At 44.7% G+C, this 16629-nt stretch overlaps 1 protein-coding gene across 1 annotated transcript in view; it reads left to right on the top strand.

Annotated features, from left to right (window-relative positions):
• The window catches only part of Ia-2 (tyrosine phosphatase IA-2), a gene marked incomplete in the record, with an annotated part of 628737 nt that overhangs the window by 252428 nt on the left and 359680 nt on the right, over positions 1–16629 (top strand). The window contains 1 exon segment of the mRNA XM_077698486.1: positions 60–139. Within this exon segment, the coding sequence (XP_077554612.1) occupies positions 60–139 (80 nt within the window).

A 16629-nucleotide genomic window follows, 5' to 3' on the forward strand; every position in this document is an offset into this window, starting at 1 on the left:
GGTCCAGTGGTACTGTCTAATGCGACCGCTTGTTTTGTCGCTCATTTTTCTTAACGCAGTACGGAAAACAGCCGGGTGACATTCACGGTGAATCCAAACACCCAGAACCTCAACGCAACGACCGTGGCGGCCAAAGCAGGTGAGTTTGTGAGCTTCGTTGATTCTTTTTTTTCTGTTAGTGCGTATACAATAAGCTAAGTTTTGTCTGCGGGCGTTTACTTAAAAAAAAACTGTGGTTGATTCCTCTTTCATAGGAATCGTTAAAACACGAAAGGGCGACGTGCAGGGAAATCTGCAACTGAGCATGATTTGCTTGTCGGCGGCTGTCTTGTGGGTGTGCTTGGCAAGCGACGTCCTGCTGGCAGGTCGCTTCGGCAAAGGTGTGCTGGCGTCATTTCCGTGACGGATATGACATCAGTGAAATCTTGGCGTATCCAGGCATAAAACACGTAAAACCCGAAAACGAACGACCCTAAGTGTAACGCACTCTTTAGTACTAAATGTGGCTTCCACGCAAGAAGACCCTGTGTGCAGGGGTGCACCCTTTACGGGCCGCTTGCTTTTTGTGCCTGCCCTAAGCAGCGCTAGTATTGAACCAAAAGTGTAAAACATATGTATATTAGTCCTTTTTGATAAGATGACATGTCATCACCCCGATACAAAGGGGAAACCAATAGAAATCATCATCATCATCATGCTTCGTTGTACTGGCGTTATTTCCGTGACGGGTATGACGCCAGCGAAATCTTTGTGTACGCAGGAATAAAACACTTTCGTGTTAAAATCCATTGAACTTAGGTTTTCACGGTAGAATTTTGGTTTTGGGTGATCTTTCTATAGAACCACAAGTAGGGGCGTTGCAGAAAATACGAGAAGCCTATCGTCACGCAGGAACACAAACGGCGTCTCTTCGCACCCGTGCTCTCAGCGTCTTAGCATCAAGAAGGGAAACCCTTTTTGTCTTACGCGATCCCGTTATCTTTACAAATTGCGTCAATCCATCTGCTGTCGACGCCCTTTGTGCGCCGTCTAATGAGTCTATCTTCAGCGGACGTAATTATGCGGCCGACTGTATGTCTGGCTTTACTTCTGCCCGGGTACGTCTTAAGAACAATGAGTGCACATCGCGAGTTCGGTTTGGTCCACACGACTTCCTTGTCGCAGGCAACGATATTGGGTCATAAAAAAAACTAGTTTTGCCATACTTTTGTTCAGAGCCGCCAAACACGGCATCCACCTTGCGTGTTTCGGGAGAAACACGCAAGGGAAAATGGAGTTACGTTAGAGAAACATACCGCATGAATTCCGTTCTTTACTGGAAAAGTGTAGAGCACGGCCGCACAGGAGCAGTCAAAATAACGAGAAAGCACTGTTCTGCCACGTAAAGTGCACAGAAAAGTAGAAAATTTTGTCGGTGGTGATGTTGCCTGGTTTCAGTATTCATCACTGCTTTTTTTCCCATCGCATTGCATGTTTTTTTCTGTACCCTGCAAACCCTAAGCCCATCGTTAAAGTTGCCTATTGAAACACCGAAGTAATAAAAACAACTACAGTTATGGCTGTTTTTTCTTTTTTTCTTTTTGGACGATGAGAAAAACTCCGGCAAATCACGGAGAGCGCTTCAAGTTCGGCATCGCTCGCCCGAAAGTTTCGACGAAAGCTCCGAGAGAGATCGAGAGACATTAGGCCGGCTTATGCTTCATCCTAGAGTACATCTTCTCAGCAGCACATAATAGAGCGGGGACGAAGCTAAAGGAGAACACAGCGCGAGAGTTTTCCCCGCCCGAAAGCGTTCGCGCCCAATGTATGACGACGACGCGGTGCGGAAGGGCAGCTTGAAAGCACTGGGCGTTACTCAATGACGTCTTTTACTTTCCGCCTGTTCCCCGTCCGCAACGTGAAGCGAATGGCATTTGATCCCCGCTTCCGACTGCTCCTGCACTTATATGTCCCATGTGGCAACGTGTGTGATAAGCTGACACCCCCTCTCCACACTTTGCGACCAACGTTAGTGTTTGTGCCTTCCCTGCATTGCGCAGACACGGCAAACACGCCGATTCTCAGCGTTCAGCGGCGCAAACTTGCCGCCGCGGTTAGTTGGTCCCCCCCCCAAGCGGTTGGTTCGGGGCTCACCGTCCGTTTTTCAGCAGCTTTGATAGGACCGCGCGCACAGCACATACATCTCACAACGAGAGCCGGAGGACGCCAGTACTCAGCCCGGAGAAACGCGGAGCGGTATGTGTCCATCTTCGCGACGCGTTTTGCGGCGCTCCGCAAGGGATGGTTCTAAGCCCCAACCTTGCCGCACGCACAAGCTTTGCGAAGGGGACGAAGAGAGGCACCGGGAACCAAACCGCACGCCCACGCTCAGTGTCAACAGCGCTGAGGATCTTCGGCATCGTGCGGTGGCAGAGCCTTTAAAAGCGTCCGCCTTGTACCGCAGAGAGCGCCTTCCCCTTCCCGCCACATCCTCGGTGTTTGAAACAGCGATCCTCCCTGGATGCTTGAAAGGAAGAGGAGGCAGCGTCACGGTTTCGTCTGCAAACAGCGCGCGGGATGTGAGGCTCACGGCGCGAAGCCTTGGCCGGCCTTCTCTGTTACACTTAACTCAACCACCTCCCCACCTTTAACTCCCCGCCTATATCTTTCTCGCCTCCTCCTCCCCCTTTTTTCTCTCTGAGGATTTCGCAGTAGACAAGCGTTGCGCACGTGCGCAGGTTAGTTTCTCTTTTGCTGCTTACGCCACCTTTCACGGCAGCACATCCAGGTTGTCTCCACGTTGCTGTCGCGACGCGCGACTTAAGGCAGAGCGAAGATAGCGCCACGTACGGCGTAGGCTTAGGGGGTTTGAGATATATGTTGTGCCATTTTTTGGCCACCGCTTTCCCTTTGTGGGGCATTTCAACAGGGAAGGAAAAGGTTTTACGTTGTTTTAGCCTAAAGCCCCGCAGGCATTGCGTTAAGCCGGACATAAATGGGAAAGTTAGTTTTGTTCGGTGCGTATCACTTCGGTTCATAGGAACGAAAACTTTTTTTGCCTTCTTTTGTGTTTCTTACGTGCTGGTGAACGTCATTAACCAAAAGCGGAAAAACAAATAGCGGAACGAGGATTCTTATTTTAAAACTCGCGCAGGCATTGCGTTATAGGAATGAAGCGCTAGCAAGGTTGCAGGAGCTAAGGGGGAATATGCTAGACATGATAGCCGCGAATGTTCATTCTTGTTTCATTTAAATTTTTTCGGTGTTTTTGTAAAAGAATGTTTGCCCCATTTTTTGGCAGCATCCCTTCGGATAGAACATCTTTGACTGCGTAGACACAGATGGAGGGCATGCCGAAAGACATACGTTTAACACACCGGATACCTCTACCTGGGGTGACTCCGCCCCCCCCCCCCCCCCCCCCTGCCCTGGATGGCCCTCGAATCTTGCAAATTCGTGGGTACTCTGCAAATGATCTAGTCTAAAATTAAATAAAGACACAAGAACTCACAACAGTGCGGCCGATTGCCACGCATCAAACCTATGGAGGTGTAAAAACTTAAGAATAAAAATCTGATTGTTTACATTTTGACAGTGCATGCTTTAAGAAAAGGCAGACAGCTCTGAGCAGGAACAAATTTGTCACGCTGTTGCGTAAGCTAACACAATAAAAAGGTACAACAAAAGTGCCTGAAACTCCGTTACATTACTCTAGATTCCCTCACAATTACCTTTTTTTTTATTTTCGTTAGCCCTCCAAACCGGTATTCGCTTTCAGGTGAACCTGTTTCTGTAGCAAAGCGATTCGGGCGTTCGTCAAAAAAATATCATGCCGTGGTTGTAATGGAGCGCTGAGCGGATTAGACACGCTTTGAAACATGAAAATTGCGCAACACGTACATTTACCATGCCTACAAAAATTCCACTATCATTCTTTTAATCTTACTCGGTTCCAGTGAGCATTTCACTTGCTGTCTATCGAAATGTCGAGAAGGTCGGACAATATTCCTTCGTTTCTCGAAGCGCAATTACATTTTTCTTTTAATTTTTTCCCTTGCTAGCTATAATAGTGGCAGCTTAAAATCCATTCAAGATCTCGCGACGCAGATCCTCACCTTGTGTTAATAAGGGCGTTCCGTGCTTGGATAAACCGAAGAGAGATCAGCGGATTTTGAGAGTGGCGTAATCTGCTACCATTCTCGTTTGTAGTGTAGGGTCGAGCGCAGTCCTAACGTTAGAGATATCGAAGCTTTTAGCTGATCTATCTTGTTTCTAGTGTAATTTCTGCCAAGGCACTTGGCCCTGCTTAAAACACTTTGCTGGAGCGCTTTCCTTTTCAAGGCCTTTGTTATAACGCTTAACCTTGAGTGAACCGCTGCTAATATGAACCATATTAAAGTTAAACTGCGAAGACGGCGACCAAACACTTTCACTTTCTTCCGCCGAACACAATGCTCTAAAGACATTTAAGGCAAAGAGAGCAGGAAAACTTTATTACATAATGCCGTGTTCCTATCTGAGCTGCTGGAGCTGCAGAGCTGTTGGTTATGCGTGCTTTTGAAAAAAAAAAAAAAATCAGGGACGCTTGGGCTAACGCGCAAGACTTGAATGGCGAAGCTGTTGTAGGTGACCATTTCCGGACACACGATTAAGTTTTAGTATCCTTCTTTCTTTGCATAGTTGCGGTGCTAGTAATCGTCGTCATAAGCATCGAAGAGGTCGTCGTCTCTTTCGCGGCGAGTGGTGGATGCAAAGTCATCCTCAGCATTGTAGACTTCCACCAGCTAAACTGGCGAAGCATACGCTAAGCTGCGCAAGGCTTGTACCATAGCGAAGCCGCAGGATTTCTTTATACGCGAGCACTGAACGACACATCACCACCCTATGTACAACTTTGAACGTATTTAATTACATGTTCCGACGTTGCTTTTACCTGTGCTAGTAGCAGTAATCTTCGTATGCATCGAAATCGTCGTGTGTTCGTCATGACAAGCATTACATGCGTGGTAGCGCTTGACGACAGCGCTGGTTTTTTTTGTTTGTTTGTTTGTTTTTGTGTGCTAAAGCCACCGCGCGCAGCGGGTACTCGGCGGTGGCCGCAAGGCACACGTTTACAAGCGCTCGGCGTTTTCTTGTTATTTTCCCCGGCAGCACCGAACTTACGGCTTGTACAACAGCTCCGCTGTTAAAAAAAACTGGCCAGCGCTTCGAATTTTACAATTGAAAGCAAGATTTAATAAGACACCAGGCAAGGTATACAATCGAGGCCCACAGACGTAGAAGTGTAAGATTTGGCAGCTCTAAACGACCGTGCTCAAGAAGTCATAGGAAATAAATTCGATGGGTAGTATAGATGTGCTGCAGCGTAGGTATTTTACAATTTCCTTTAAAATTCGGGAGTGCGCTAATATATATATATATATATATATATATATATATATATATATATATATATATATATATATATATATATATATATATATATATATATATATATATATATATATATATATATATATATATATAAGTAAAGAGTCGGATACACAGCAAGAACAATAACAAACAATGTTTACTTACGTAGCGGCAACGGGACTTGCCTTCATCAGAGTAAAGTTACATGATTTTGCTGTCGCAAACATTTTGAACACATTTCTTATATAGGTTTGCATAAAACTGTGAGAAAGAGCGGAAAATGTTTCGGAAATGGAGAGTGTGCATACAGTCAGGCTACGCCTATGTTACAACATCAACAAACAAACAAGAAAAAAAAAATAAAAAAGGGGGGGGGGGGGGAGCGAGAGAGTGAAAAATGGGTCGTGTTAACAATGCAGCGTTCAAGGTTGCACCATGACGGGTCAACGTATGCCGCGCGGGCTGCAAGTTCAGACAATGGGGGAAACTGGGCAACTGCGGTTTGAAAAGAAAGGGAAGAGTATACACTGAGGTATTCAGTGACTGCTGAGACTGGTTCGGGGTTAAGCGAAGATGGGTGTGCCCCCCGCTGGTCAAGAGAATAGATAGGGGGCTCAAAAGAGCATTTCACAGAAGCTAGCAATTTAACAGGAAATAGGTAGGGTCACAAAAGGTTACACATGAATAGATCACAAAGAGATGACAAACATGAATAGATCACAAACATTTTGAACACATTTCTTATATAGGTTTGCATAAAGCTGTGAGAAAGAGCGGAAAATGTTTCGGAAATGGGGAGTGTGCATACAGTCAGGCTACGCCTATGTTACAACATCAACCCAGGGGTCTTAGGATTAGAATAAAACCTGCTACTACCGAACTCTCCCCGTCCAACATGAATAAGTGGAAACAGGTACTCGATAAAGCATCCTTACAATTAACTGAAATAATCCTCAATCACTACGAAACTACGGCCCATTCTCTCCGAAAGAAAGAGGAACTACTCAGTCAGGAACTAAGCAAAAGAGAGTTGAACCTTTTAAGCAACTACGAATCTAAGACGGCCTCCGCCATATCCCGAACAAAAGACCGAAAGTTTAACCGAGATAAGATTTCTAACACTGGCCACATGCGTAAGAACCTAACAAGCTCCGGCACTAGTAACTGCCACAACTCTGACAATACGGCCGATAATGTCACTACGACTGTAATAAATGCTTCGACTACTGCACCCCAAACAGTTCAGTTAAATCCCTGTACTAATATTTTTCCCTCGCCTGACGTCACAAAAGAAAACCTTACCGGGAATGTAATGAACCTTTCAAGTATAACCCTCTCCCCAGCTCAGATGAACGTCTTGTCAAAGGGCCTAAACTTTTGCCCGGCTACTGGTGGTTTTGATGAATTTCAACTTTTTAAGGACTTAGATAACTTCGCCAGAAACATGAGACTACGAGAATACTTCTACGATCACCCCGCGACGGAAGAAGCCCGCAGAACCCTACCTAGCTATAAGCACTGGACCCCTCCCACACAGCGTGATAGTTGCCTCGACATGTACATCAAAGCTGTCCAACGCGATGTGCGAAAAGCTTACCAAACACAAATTTCGTTCCACCACAACATGACTACCAACGAAAAGAAAGCCCTAGAGGAACTCGCAAGCTGTCCCGACATAATTATTAAACCTGCCGACAAGGGAGGCGCAATCGTAATCCTTGACAAAACCGACTATGTTAACGAGGCCAATAAGCAACTATCAGTATCGACGTTCTATAAAGCACTACCTAATGATCCCACTCAAGATTATAAGCAAATTGTCAAAGATAAACTTGCTGAGCTTGTTAAAAATAAAACAATAAATGAAACCACGGCTCGTTCCCTGATCCCCTTAAGCCCAGTAGCCGGTAAATTCTATCTTCTCCCAAAGATTCACAAGGTGAACAACCCAGGGCGCCCCATTGTTTCTGGCATTGGCACTGTTACCGAAAACCTCTCGCGCTATGTGGATAATCTCATTTGCGACATTCCGCCCAGCTTTCCCTCCTTCATTAAGGATACCAATGACTTTCTCTCAGACATCTCAAAAATTGAAATTCCTGATAACTGCCTTCTAGTCACCCTTGATGTTGCGTCACTATATACTAACATCCCCCATGAAGATGGCATCGCCGCTGTATCCCTTGCGTATGAGCAGTCATCGTGCGACAAACCTATCGATTCTTCTGCTCTCCAAACATTCCTTAGGCTTATTCTTGAACTTAACAATTTTGAGTTCGACGGAGTTCATTACGTGCAAGTCAGCGGAACGTCAATGGGAACTCGAATCGGACCTAACTACGCTAATATCTTTATGGCTCACCTCGAATCAAACTTTCTTGACACCCAAAATTTAAAGCCAATGTACTATAAAAGGTACATTGATGACATATTCATGATCTGGCAACACGGTGAGGCGGAGCTCCTCACCTTCATTGAGGCATTTAACCTAGCCCATCCTAGTATTTCCCTTGCTCATTCCTATTCGGAACACAGTGTAAACTTTCTGGACGTCACCGTTACTACCTTCCAAGGTCGGCTTCAAACTAAACTGTATAGAAAACCGACAGACACGCGGCAGTATTTGCACTTCCGAAGCAGCCATGTCAGACACTGCAAGACAGCAATACCTTACAGCCAAGCCCACCGATTTAGGAGAATTTGCTCAAACCAAGCCGACTTTGACTCAAACTGTCGAGAACTCGAGACCGCCCTCCTGAATAAAAAATACCCGGAAAAAGTTATCGACGACGCCATTGTGCGAGCCAACCAATTAGACCGTAACGAAATCTGTAAGAAAAAAGCCCCCAACGGGAACCCGAAAACTAACTTAGTTTTAACCCACTCATCCTCCGCTCCAAGAGTGTCAACCGTGCTCAAAAAACATCATAATATCCTAATGCAAAGTGACCGCTTAAAAAGCATATTCCCCGAACCACCACGCGTTGTCTACCGGCGTAATAAGAATTTAGGTGACTTTCTTACTAACTCTCGTATCAACCGACCGGCAACTACTGGCTGCATGCCCTGCAATAAACCCCGATGTAAAGTATGCCCACACATGACCACTACACAGCGCGCCACCAGCACGGCTTCAGACTACTACGTAAATATAAAAGGTAACTTTAACTGCGACTCCGCTAATGTCGTATATCTTCTAGAGTGCACTGTTTGTAGGCAACAATATATCGGCCAAACTGAAACGCCCTTCCGAATACGGTTCAATAATCACCGCTCTCATGCAAAAAGCTGCCCTTATTTGCCGCTGTCAAGACATGTGAACAGTCCCGGGCATGCATTTGAACATCTTAAAGCAACGATTTTAGAATCCGCCTTCAAAACGCACCACGACCGCGAGGTTCGGGAATCTTATCTCATTTATAAGTTTGGGTCAGCCACGCTTGGAATTAATGAAAGTTACGGAAAACTAACGTGCTTATCCCTCGATTAAAATTAGCGGCTTCATAATTTTTATCACTATGTTCATTATTCGTACCCTCGAGATTGCCATCAGAATTCGCAGAAACTCTCCTAATACAGCAGCTTTATTATTCCTACCCTCGAGTTTGCCATCAGAATTCGCAGAAACTCTCCTAATACAGCAGCTTTATTAGCCTAATGCGGCTCAACAATGCCATTTGTCCTGGGGAGGGAGGCCTCGTTCCCACCATCACTTAAGAATGTTTAACTCTTTGTGATCTATTCATGTTTAACCTTTTTTGACCCTACCTATTTCCTGTTAAATTGCTAGCTTCTGTGAAATGCTCTTTTGTGCCGCCTATCTATTCTCTTGACCCGAGGGGGCACACCCATCTTCGCTTCCCCCCGAACCAGTCTCAGCAGTCACTGAATACCTCAGTGTATACTCTTCCCTTTCTTTTCAAACCGCGGTTGTCCAGTTTCCCCCATTGTCTGAACTTGCAGCCCGCGCGGCATACGTTGACCCGTCATGGTGCAACCTTGAACGCTGCTTTGTTAACACGACGCCTTTTTCTCTCTCTCGCTCCCCCCCCCCCCTTTTATTTTTCTTGTTTGTTTTGTTTGTTGATGTTGTAACATAGGCGTAGCCTGACTGTATGCACACTCCCCATTTCCGAAACATTTTCCGCTCTTTCTCACAGTTTTATGCAAACCTATATAAGAAATGTGTTCAAAATGTTTGTGATCTATTCATGTTTGTCATCTCTTTGTGATCTATTCATGTGTAACCTTTTGTGACCCTACCTATTTCCTGTTAAATTGCTAGCTTCTGTGAAATGCTCTTTTGAGCCCCCTATCTATTCTCTTGACCAGCGGGGGGCACACCCATCTTCGCTTAACCCCGAACCAGTCTCAGCAGTCACTGAATACCTCAGTGTATACTCTTCCCTTTCTTTTCAAACCGCAGTTGCCCAGTTTCCCCCATTGTCTGAACTTGCAGCCCGCGCGGCATACGTTGACCCGTCATGGTGCAACCTTGAACGCTGCATTGTTAACACGACCCCTTTTTCACTCTCTCGCTCCCCCCCCCCCCCTTTTTTTATTTTTTATTTTTTTTTTTCTTGTTTGTTTGTTGATGTTGTAACATAGGCGTAGCCTGACTGTATGCACACTCTCCATTTCCGAAACATTTTCCGCTCTTTCTCACAGTTTTATGCAAACCTATATAAGAAATGTGTTCAAAATGTTTGCGACAGCAAAATCATGTAACTTTACTCTGATGAAGGCAAGTCCCGTTGCCGCTACGTAAGTAAACATTGTTTGTTATTGTTCTTGCTGTGTATCCGACTCTTTACTTATACTATTTCTGCGCGCTTTGTGAGTTTATCGTTTTCTAGATTTATATATATATATATATACAGTCGAATCCACTTATAACGATACCGCTTATAACAATATATCGGATATAACGATGGACAACGATTGCACCGTCCAATTTTGTATGCTTTCTATGGTAAAATAACCCGCTTATTACGATGCTCCCGAGCCGCGATATCGGATATAGCGATTAAATCCGCTTACCGCGCGCGCCGAAAATGCGAGCTGCCGCCGGCGCTGGCGCCGGCACTCGGCGCCGACAGCACGCGACGCGCCTTGCATCCCGTCCACCCCTCAGAAAACGAGGAGGAAGCGATCCCAGGGGAGGCCACGGAAGCACCCGACGATGAAGGGGCGCCACAGTTATGGTCGGCGCTTCACGAAGACGCGTCGGGTCTCGACGATTTTCTCCATGCCGACGATGGTGTGGAAACGTCCGAGTGCCTCAGTGACGAGGCGATCGTTGCGAGTGTGCGTGGTGCAGCGGACAGCGGTGAGAGCGACGACGACGACGACGCGGCTGAGCAGCCTACCCAGGTACCGTCATCGCACGAGGCCAAACGAATGATACAGTCCCTACGGGACTTCATTTTCGCGAAGGACCTCCCGCTCAGCTATGTGGAGCAATTAGATGCTCTCGAAAAAGATGTGCGTCAGCTTCGCGTGAAGCAGTCAAAGCTGACTGACTATGGCTTTTCTGCAAACGAGTAGTTGCACTACCTCACTTGCATGCTAATAAAATATTTTGATCTCTCTTGTGGCTTTTTTTTTCTCGACCCGCTTATAACGATTATCGGTTATAACGATGGGATTTTCTTGGAACTTGGATATTGTTATAAGTGGACTAGACTGTATATATATATATATATATATATATATATATATATATATATATATATATATATATATATATATATATATATATATATATATATATATATATATATATATATATATATATATATATATATATATATATATATATATATATATATATATATATATATATATATATATATATATATATATATATATATATATATATATATATATATATATATATATATATATATATATATATATATAAGGTAAGTAGAGACAGAGACACACGAGAAAGTCATTAAAAATAAAAATAAAACTTTACTGACGTTTTAGGAAGAGGACTTCCTTTCTTCAGAATAAGACAGAAATAAGACAAATTATTTCAATGAGCCCCTCATTTCCTATTCTGATTCGCTGCATGCTAAGTGAGGGCCTCTTTTCTGGCAGTCTTGGTGCCGTAAGGAGCTTAAGAGGGTTCAACGCTGGTCGACCACTCTCGACATCTCGTAGACACTCGAGTCACGGCCGGGGGGTTCAAAAGAAGGTCCCTTTCCCCCCGCGTAGTCCGAGTGGCGCTGGCTACCACCCCCAAGCGCAGGAAACAAAAATACCTTAACATAAATACCCCAGAAAGTGGAGGGGAAAACAGCCCCGCCGGTAGCGCAGTGGTCATCGCACCAGACCGGTATTCTGGAGGTCGTGGGTTCGGATCCCACCTGGCGGGCATTTTTTCTCCACTTTCTTATTTTCCAAATTCTTTATCTTGAGCTACTACATCCTCCCCTTTGCTTTCCGAGGTTTTCTTGACTGCCAACTATTATGTTCTGTGTTATATATATATATATATATATATATATATATATATATATATATATATATATATATATAACGAGAGATTGGAGATCAAGTTTCTTACGGATGAGTATGGGGGAATCAAGATTTCAATGTCGAGCAAGAACGCCTTCAACAACAACAACAAAAAAAAAACCCGTCCAGTTTACGTACTTCAAGCAAGCAGGATCTTGTCATTTGCACTTCAAGTACATAATTGCACCCTGTTTTATTAAAAGGTGCAAAAAATAGCTCCGACCCGGGTATGCAGATCCGGCCCGTCTAGACGTTCATGACCACCGCCAGGGACCAACTGCTCCTGACCGCCGGCTAAGCGACAGATCTTGGCGAATAAAATTGGATCAACCAGTCAATGTTACGTATCATCTATGGCTTTCCGAGGCACCCATAAAAAATATACAGACTTCTTATGACTTACTCCGCATTTCGATCTGTGCTGACCTTAACAACAGCATGTGCGTTCGCCATAGATGCAAAATATTTCTGCCTTCGTTCCAAATAATGGTGTTATGCTTGAAACTACAGAATAAATATCAAAGCTAAAAAATAGGAGTGAACATCCTCAAGCAATGACCTCACTTCGGGTGGGCCATTCTAAAGCACCTTCAATTACTAAAATTCATTGTGCTTTACTTTCTTCAATTTCATGGTGGGCGTTGACTCAGATTTGGCTTATTACTTCATAGCTTACCGTATAGTGTACCATAAGTGTTGTTTGCAGTGCTCTTGCGCGTGAGTACCACTCCTCTACACTTACTGAGCAACGTAGTAGCGAAACCCAGTACGTGGACCCACAAGATAGCGCCGTGAAGCTGCTGCTCAAATTTCATTCTTATACGCTAACGCGTTAATAAGCAGGGATCGCCGAGCAATAACATCACAGGGGCCTGTCTACACACGGGGTTAACGGGGAAATGAAGGACCCTTGTAAAACAAGCAGCACCCCTTGTCGCCCCCTGCACGGATCATCGGTGATCGTGTTTGTGCACGTTCTTTCAAGCTCGCGAACAGAGAAAACGCACCGAATAGCGAAAAAAAGAGGCTGGGAAAAGGGAGGGGAGGGTTTCCTTACGCGAGCGCATTACGCGGGTTCGCAAGGAATACTGGGGCCATGGAGGAGGGATGCGAAGGAAGGTGTGGTGGGGGAACAAAGGAGCATGGGGACGAACTGCGTGCGCTAGACAGGTCTTCTCGTCTAATTTTCCCCTAGGCCCATACCTTGTAAGCGCTCTTTTTCATTTCTCGCTCCGCGCGCATCTGTTCCTGGCAGTGGTTCGAAAACTGCGTGCGTGCGTCCCGCGTTCGCTCCCATCGTATCGGCGCCTACATCCGTCCTTCCGCCCATCACGCGCAGCGGCAACTCCTCTGACAACCTGTGCGTTCGGGCCTCCCCGTTCTCGGTTACGTGCGCTGCTCCATATATTCTTGCTTCAAGAACCGCCCGGTGCCCCGGTTCTCTTTTAGCACTCGCCTACCCAGCCCGTTGGGTGGTCGATGTTGTCGCTGCATTGCGTGTGCCGTAGGTGAGTGCGCGCATGTTTTCCCGCGTACCTCGGTGAACGCTTTTTACAACTGCCCTCCCTCAACCTCACTTCCTCGGCCATATCCGCCTTGGTGGCGTGGTAGACTTAGGAACATCTTAGAAAGACGGAATGCCTGCGGTGTAACAAGGACAAGTGTTTCTGTTTCTTTTTTTTTTTTCATTTCCTCTCTTCCGTAGTTCTGCTTTGTTTTAATGAACAGCAAACACGACCAAGTAACAAGATACCTCCTGCTGTGGAATTGTGCATACATTGATGAAGCACCGCAAGACCATCCGACACTTCGAAAGCGCGATGAACAGTGAACCCGTCTCCAAACAGAACAAAGCAAAGATTTTTATGAGGTTTGACGCGCCGAAGCTAAGCAGCGTTACGAGACACGCTGTAAGTGGGAGGTTACTTATTAGTCGGGACCACGCGGGGATCTTTAACATGCGGGGAAATATTGTCCACCCCTGCCGAGAATTCCACTCGTTACCTCCTGCTTAACAGCGCAACGTCTTAAGCCTCCGCGGAGGATAGCAAAGAAATATATTTCGTGACCTCTGCGTCCTGTAGGAATAGCAGGCGGGGCGGGTCCGATATCTAATGTCTCTGACGTGTGATCTACGATTAGCCTTCTTAGTCGTGTTTATGGCGACAAATTCAGAAACTGGGACATTTGTAACTGCTAAGGCACGACGCTTCGATTAACGTTTACCCTTTGTTCCGCTTTTTCCGCATACTGTAGTGGAAGAGAGCTAGGCTTTGTTTAACGTGGTCTTTTTTTTTTTTTTTTTTTTTTTGCCAGCGTTTCTCTTCCGTGTTTAAGAGCCGACCGTTCCCTACATCCCCAAGACGATAAGGGATGAAACGCGTTTGCGGCAGTTTTCAGCGATTTGGTCCTTCTCGCGGTATCGAACATATTCTGAACATGTGTTATTGCTGGCTCTTCTATATGCGGAATTATGTATACTAAGTGGGTTTGTATCCAGCGAAAACCAAATGTCGACGCTGAATCAAAAAAAAAAAAAAAAAGAAATTTTCGTTCACGTAAAGCGTGCTCTGCCGCATAAAGCCTCATCTTGCAAAAACGACAGCTTTACCGGAGACGACCACAATATTTTTGCGATCAGTTTGCGGGGCTCAGCATTGCGGCGGCAGCCCTATTGACTGTGTTTTGTGGAATCTGCGTAAGTTAGCAATGGATACCTAATGAGTAAGACGGTTTGATGATCCGCGCATGGACGTATACGCGGAGATTATACTTATTCGTTCACCAAGCGTGCATGGCAGGGCGCTGTAGGGCAAAAGTTCCCGGATGATACCAGGTTGGTGGTAGGATCATTACGCAACCAGCGCAGCATACTGCTGTGACTTTTCTGCGCATGCCGTAACAACGAGAAAAAAAGAGCGTAAGTCAAGTCAGTGCATAGCAAGGACTACTCTTCAGTGGCGGCAGCAAAACTTTCGACACATGACTGCAGGACGATGTTGAACTGTAAACGAACCTTTATATGAAACGGCGCGTACTTACGTAGAACCTAAATCATGATTGGCGGCTCTTACGGCACCATATAATACATGGCTTCACAATGGCTCATTTCTTCACCTGAAGAGGGGACGTACGTAGTACGGCAACTACTTTGTATGTTGTCTACGTGAGGACATAAACCTGTCCGAAGCGGCGTGATAGGACACGCTGAGGGTAAACGAAATCGCAGAACAACACGTCGCCATTTTGACATGATTGCGAAACAGTTCCAAAGCTGTCCGTCTTTGTCACATTGGAGACCCTCAGGTTGGAGACAATAAATAAATAAATAAATAAATAAATAAATAAATAAATAAATAAATAAATAAATAAATAAATAAATTATAAATAAATAAATAAATAAATAAATAAATAAATAAATAAATAAATAAATAAATAAATAAATAAATAAATAAATTATTAATAAATAAATAAATAAATAAATAAATAAATAAATAAATAAATAAATAAATAAATAAATAAATAAATGCCTCAATACACTTCGCTGCCTGGCGTCACCTGTACCTCAGCTCATCGTTTACGCGGAGGAAAACACCTAGACAACAAATTTTTGATCTAGCTGCCTCGTATCCACTCTACAATAATATCGACCTTCCTCTATCTCAATGTTGGTCTTTCCACTGGCGAAAGCGAATCGCACAGCATTCTCCTGAGCAGCTAAGTCTCTAGAAGAATATGGATAGATAAGGGTTACTTCAGAATACTGTGCTTTTGGCCTTGTTTCTGATATACCGCTATGAAAAACGCCTCCACCGCTTCCAGGCACTGCATTCGTGACACCGACAGCTTCCCAGAGTCGAACAGAAAAGTATACAACGACAGGCGACAAAAAGGCGGTAGGCATGTCCGCTTGAGTGCTGTGCGTTACATTTTTTGCAGCGTCAGTAAAAACAATTCGGTGTCTTAATCGTTTTGTTTTCAAGTTTGATCTCAAAGGAGACGAAATAATTTTGTGACGGAACAAAACTTGCAGGGAAAGTAATTTTATTTCATGAATTTCTATGCTCGAAGCCGATAAAGAAAGGTTGTGGGGTAAAAGACGGCAAAAAAAAAAAAAAGGTTGTATGCAGCACGTTTTTCGGGTAATACTGAAAGGCTAAAAAAATCAGAGCCACGCGAATTTACGAACAAGGGATGCTGAAGTGAGCTGATATAGTAGCCAATAACGTCAGCGAACCTAACAAAAGTGTTTCTGCGTGTGGGACAACTTGGCAGAATGATTGTGTATTTTCTCACGTGAAATTTCAATAAATTGAACCAAGCATGCAATGTGAACGCGCTGGGTTGAGGCGGCGAGAATTCTGGGGTTTAATTGTAGAAAGAAATACGAATTCCCACGGTTAAGTAGTACAGAATCACTCCAAAACGTTCATTCAGCAGTAAAGAACAAAATGCGTTCCTTTTTAGGAATCCCACAGAACCGTATTGTAACTGCTGTATTTACGATACCGCAATCAATTGCCTTAGAAACAAACCGAGAAATAAAAACTCCGAAGAAATGTCTATGGCATTTGCGCGCCCGGTGCCTTCTGTCTGCTTGGAAACCAGTAGGTCCATACGTTAAACATGACACTTGACACATAGCAAGGCTTGAAATTCAATTAACCTCCCAAGAAAGCTTTGCAGAACACACAAAACTTTAGGCTAACTAGT

The sequence above is a fragment of the Haemaphysalis longicornis genome, unplaced genomic scaffold, assembly GCF_048455015.1.
Source record: "Haemaphysalis longicornis isolate Haplotype H1 unplaced genomic scaffold, Haemaphysalis longicornis Haplotype H1 scaffold_2, whole genome shotgun sequence".
Taxonomy (NCBI): Eukaryota; Metazoa; Arthropoda; class Arachnida; order Ixodida; family Ixodidae; genus Haemaphysalis; species Haemaphysalis longicornis.